Below are 5941 nucleotides of genomic sequence, written 5' to 3' on the forward strand. Positions count from 1 at the left end.
CGATTGTCGTGGAGGGGCCGTCACTGAGTTGCAAAAGCGCCACTGGACCGCCGAGAGGGCGTGGAGCTGGAGGAATCTGACAAGGACAGTGGGGACAAGCCCTGACTAGACGAGCCACGCGCCTGGCGGAGGGCGAGGTTGTCGTCATCCTCCGTAGCGAGCGTGTCCCAGTCGATTGGATCCTCCTTCGCCCTAGAGCCGGACATGGCGGTGTGGGACCACAGGGACATGACCAAAGAGGAGAGGTGCGAGCAGATTGGGAGGAGAGGAGTGAAGAGAGTGAGGGCTAGGGTTTCCGCCTAGGGATTGAGGCGGTTGTGGGGTCCGTGGTGGGCGAGATGATGTTGTTCTTCATACACTACACATACAAATGACATAGTACATTACTATTAACAGAAACCCAGAAGTGCTTGTGGTTAATCTACTCCACAAGGGGATTGAGGAGGATTTTGACGTGTAGGGATTTAATCCCTCTTAACCTCCTTCAAACCTCTCAAAATCCCAAGGATCCGAACAAGCCCAAAGAACACACTCAAATCCATCATCATCCTCCATCTATCCTTGTTCTAAAACCTTCCCAAACCAGTCCATATTCCATCCATCCTTGTTCTAAAACCTTCCCAAACCAGTTGGCCTCAAATCATCCCCATATTTGGCTTGGGTTTGAAGAGTACACCCTCCGTAAAGAAATATAAGAGCGTTTAGATCATTAGTGTTTGGGGCCTTTGAAGGTGTGTTTTCCGTCTCAAGTCCGCCCCATATTTGGCTTGGGTTTGGGGGCTACCATTGGAGGTGCGTTTTCTGTCAAGACAATGTCTGAGTTGTCCGTCTAGACATATGGAGGGCTCCCTTGTAGATGCCCTTAGTACTCTATCCACAGAAATTCTCAGTTAAATCACAAGTGCAGTATGTGCAAAACGAGAACAGCAAAGAAACCAGCAGATGCATGACAGCAGCTCGCACGCAAGAAGCGAGTGAAACACATTGAAAGAATAATTTTGTGCTCCCTGGCAATATGATATGGGTAAAATTACAGTGGCAGGAACTCCACACGCACAGGCCAGCCGCCTGGTCTGTGCTTGTATACGGTTACAATCGTCTGCATCGTCTCCAGTCTTGCAGCTCATTACACACGGTGTCCAACACTCAGAAGCTGTGGCTACCTTCCGTGAAAGTAGATCACCTTGGCATCACAGGCTACGAGCTATATATTTTGCTTCTAAAGAGATCCTCGCATGATCAACAAGCTTTGGCGGCTAATCCGCCAAGCACCAATGGCACGGGTCACACGAGGATCTCAACAAGATCTAGGCCCCATCAATCAACTCAACAATCTTCCAAAAAATTGCAGCATCTTGAATGGAATACCGTCGCCTTTGCTCCTGTTTCTTCTATTACACTATGTGCTAACACTATTTTAGAAGTATCCGCCATATATTTCTGATGTACACCACTAGGGACCATATGGCAAGTCCAGCAGATGCATAGAGCAACGCGACACCAGGGGGGACTAGAGCACCTTGTACATGTAGACTGCACAACAAAAGCGCCAAAAACAAACCCCAGTCAGCATGCAAAATGATTAAAACAATGACAAGGCTTTAAGCTCGGTCAGCGAAAATGCAAGTACCTCGGGTCTCTGCTGGCAAGGAGCAGAGTCAATGCTGTCATCTGTGTCGCTGTCTTCCACTTCCCTAAATTGTTTACTGCCACAGCCTGTTGTTTGTAGGAAGTACAAATTCAGTTTTTGAATGTCTAATTAAGGCAATGTAAGACAATAGAAGACAGAAGGAACCTCAAGAACTTGGGTATTCTGAGACGCAGCCCACTCTCTAACAGCTGACATTGTGATCTACAGAAACAGATACGCCAGAACATTAGCTCGTGACAAGCATAGCACACTATATAACTCATAGCACAAGATAACTCTCGAAATGGCAAATGGATATATATGTCTGGGCCCACTAGAAAAGTGAAGTGAAGTTGCTCCAACGCACCACTCACATGGAACTGGAAAGTTGAATGTCAAATCTGTTACTTTTATCAAACTTTTTTGGGTAGCACACTTATAGAAATCGTTCATAGCTTCTAAATATCTTGAAGCATAAAGACTTTTTTTCATTTCATACATGCTCTGGTTTTGATTCAAACAAGCCATATGGTAGAGGTAGAGCGACTCAATCTAACTGGAGAGGCAAAGTGCTTCCATCCCACATATGTGTGTGTGTTTCTACTGAACCAGGAAACATACTAAAAGTTGCCCATGGCACCCCACATATTCACATAGAATTGAAGGTTGTACAAATCTGGTAATTTCCTCTTGACTTTTAGGCGGACCAGCCCTGTGGTAGCGCGAAAAGTGCAAACTGCAACGGTCTACGAACCATGCATATAGTGTATAAGTAGGTACACGGTCACAACCCTAAATTTACAGGCCATATTTTGCCTAGCGGCATCCAAAACATCAGGGCAGGCCCTGCTTTTGGGGTAAATTGATTATTCTGAGCTTCTCAACACTTTGCCACGGTTGTCGGAATCACGATTCTGTTGTATGATTCTAGGACTTTACAATCCAAACTAACCCCTCCAATTCTACGATTTTGGTTCATAGAATCTACATTTCTACAGTTCTGATAGTTAAGATTCTACGATTTGTGACCCTAATATCAGAGCTCCGATCCAATTCAGAATCATGATTCTGACTACCTTTCTTGATGCATCAAAAGGGTGTTCTGTTTCAAATAAGCCTCATGGTGGAGCCAATCAATCAAGCTGGAGCAATGTGCACTCGATCCATGCCTCCATAAAAAACAGTGCAGAGGTTGGCAAAAGAGCCCCTTCATTTTATCTACTGAAGCACATACTACGTATATTCAACCAGAAAAAGACGAATAGCCAGGGTATAATTGGAAGTTGCTAACTTATCATGTTGGCTTGACAGGCTTATTTAGAGATAAGATCAGATAGCCATGACAAATACATGAACATCCTATTCCCACAGGAAGGCAAGATCCCACACTTACAACAGAACAAACATATACTCCTACATATTTATATGAGCACAAGGTCAAAATTAAAGAAATCAAACTACCATCTTAATGTTTCCATAATTATAGATAGGTTAACTAGAAAATGGTTTTTCCTTGCATTTTTGGAAAATTATGATGTAGATTTGGCTGGGTAACTACCTCTCTCCCAATGATGGCAATGGAAGGAACTGTCAGAAGCCATGGTCCATTCGTGAGCAGTGAAGTTTCCAAAGGTTTGGTGCACAGCAACACTAGTGTTGCAGCTACCATAAGCTGCAGTAGAGAATAGCAGCGACGAAGTTAGTTCTCGAGAGTAGCTCAGACTTTGGAAACTGACAGTCTACAGACAGATAAGAGCGTAGACAACATTGTGCAGAAGGATCAGAGCAGCAAAAAGAGAAAGAAACCTTGTCGGCCACAGGATCAAGAAATGCACCAAAAGGTGTTCCCAAATGCATCTGCATAATACATTATGTCAGGAAACAATAACACGAGGAAAAATGATTATAGAGTAACCCAGTATAGCATATTATATTCAGCAATATTTGTGACACCTTTCTCGCGATATAACCATCTAGCCAATCAGTGATTGCTGCAGCAAGGAAGATGCCAGTTGTGGCAGTTGCTGCCCAAGGACCTTCCATGTAGAAAGCTGGTAACAGTAGAGATAACAAGCTATCAATTAATTACACAAAAAGGGATATTTCCATAGTCAAACTAAGATTATTATGTCAAACATAACAAACACAAAAAAAAGTGCCAAATGCATGTCAGATATCAACCAACAGCGAACTGCATGGAAAGTAAGCAGTTGGTTCCTGTGCCCGTGACAAAAATGCTATTTGGCCACCAGTAAACAAACAGGCACTATTTCAAAATTTCAATAGATGACACATGAGCAGTCCATTTAACCGTTGACATGAATAATTGACGGCAAAAGTCTGCTATTGGTCAGTTCAATGAAGCCATGGGCAATAAAGTAATAAATTTTAGGCTTTCAGCTGAAGTAATAAAGAAACTCAAAGGCTTTACACCTTTTAGCAACAGAACACTCAGCTAAACTGTTGGCATACAATTTACCCTAATTGCTAAAGAATGCAACGCTGGCAGATCATAAGTCATAACTCAGTTATGGTGATAGGACACGTCAAATTGCAGATTAATCCAGTTTCCATGAAGACAATATTTAGTATATCTTTCAGTTTAATTTTTAAATAGGATAGTTATGTTCTTCCCTGTGATTCTAAAAAATATGGTGGAACTTTTGAAACAGCCATAATCTTTATAAAGGATAAAGTTCACCAGAAGTACTCTTCACCAGTGGAGAGGAAGCAAACACATTGACGGTTGCTAAAAGAAACCCGGGAATACAATATGACTTTGTGAAGATTTGGACAAAAGAGATTAAGCAGACTATGCACATCAGTGCGTGCTGTGTGACATAGAAGTTGCGTCTCTCAAGTCTAGTAACTTTGATAGTCTGTAAGTCAAACTAGCTTGGATCAAACAAAAGCATAGAGGACAACAGAGACAGTTTAGGCTTGCATAGGTAGCCCTGTATGTTAACTACTGACACTAGGCATGACCCCAGTTTAAAACTACTATGGAAATATGGACAGTGGAAACGCTGCAGTACCAGAAACTACACAGCGAGGCTTAGGAAGAATTGTGTATTGATCATTTGCTCTTGCCATCTGCGTTAGTAGTAGTTGACTAGTTGCCCATGCTGCAGTGATTATATGATTTCAAGTTTCCTCTGCTGCTGACTTATTTTCCTTGAGAGTTAGGCAGCCTAAGATAGCTATTTGTGCAAGCTACCCGAACGTGGCGAGACAGGGAAAGCAAACCACCACTTTGCACACACTTGTTCTAAGATTGCTCGCCGAAAATAATGAAATCCAACTAACCAGTCCCAGGCCAAAGAAAATCCTACAACTAGTCAGTGCTTTCAGCAGCTACCTTTAGCCTACTACTGTGCGTGATCGAGTGAGTGATCAGTAAAGGAAATCTGATACTCGGCATCGATCTTGTGCAACATGTGTCCAACTGTAAAGTAGTTAGAAAAAAAGCAAAGCAAAGCTTGGTTAGCGCTTACTGCTTATGAGGAACGGGACGGCGGCGACGCGGCCAATGGTGAGCACGGTGGGCAGCGTGAGCAGCCTGGGCGGGACGGGCTGCGGCGGCGCCCCTTCCTTGGACAAACCGTTGGCTGGCGGCAGCCGCCTCCTGGCCCCCGTGCCGTCAGATCCCATCCCCTCGGCAGGGCCGGAATGCGGCGAGGAGCAGAGCCCCCTCGCGGGCGACGGCCACCGGAACCAGCGGCAGGCGGCGGTGGCGGGCGCGGGGGGGCGGCGGGCGGCGGGCGGGCGGGGGAGCGCGGGGATCTGGGCCGCGCGGGGGGAGAAGAGGGGCTTTGCGGCGGCGGCTTTGAGGAGGTGGGTGGCGATGGAAGAGGGCATGGGTTGGGGTCGGAAGCGGATTGGTCTGATTGGGGTCGGAGGAGGCAGGGGAAAGGTGGGGATGATGCGAGGCGTGCGCGAGACGGACGGACGTAGGTAGGGAGAGAGAAAGAGAGAGAGAGAGAGGCTGGGAGGGAGGGAGAGGTCGGGGGAGGTGCACGAGTGCACGCACGTAGGGAGTACGCGCCCCTGCCGACGTCGTGGGAGAGGGCTAAATCTGGGAACCCGCAAAGTTGGGGACGAGTAGGATTTTTGGTTGCTGGTGAGGGTGGCTGGACGCTAGCGTGGGGCCCGCCCGGGATGGGGGCCGCCGGGGATCTAGATCTGGACGCTGGACTGGAGTGCCGAGTCTGGACTCTGGCTCTTGTCCCCTTATTTTTTTTCTTTTGTGATCTCTGGGTCGTCTTTGTCTTGTGGGCCATGATGGCAGTCGGACAGGGCGCTGATCTTTTA

At 46.3% G+C, this 5941-nt stretch overlaps 1 protein-coding gene across 1 annotated transcript; it reads right to left on the reverse strand.

Annotated features, from left to right (window-relative positions):
• Nucleotides 1–975: 975 nt before the first annotated feature.
• On the reverse strand, nucleotides 976–5634 carry LOC119285344 (cardiolipin synthase (CMP-forming), mitochondrial-like). Its single transcript, XM_037564589.1, has 7 exons — nucleotides 5125–5634; nucleotides 3584–3681; nucleotides 3437–3487; nucleotides 3189–3302; nucleotides 1796–1852; nucleotides 1631–1716; nucleotides 976–1533 (listed from the first exon to the last, which is right to left on the reverse strand). The coding sequence occupies exons 1-7, from the start codon at nucleotides 5486–5488 to the stop codon at nucleotides 1413–1415; spliced, it is 891 nt and encodes a 296-aa protein (XP_037420486.1). The 5' UTR covers nucleotides 5489–5634; the 3' UTR covers nucleotides 976–1412.
• Nucleotides 5635–5941: the final 307 nt, after the last annotated feature.

This window comes from Triticum dicoccoides, chromosome 4A (assembly GCF_002162155.2).
Source record: "Triticum dicoccoides isolate Atlit2015 ecotype Zavitan chromosome 4A, WEW_v2.0, whole genome shotgun sequence".
NCBI classification, from domain to species: Eukaryota; Viridiplantae; Streptophyta; class Magnoliopsida; order Poales; family Poaceae; genus Triticum; species Triticum dicoccoides.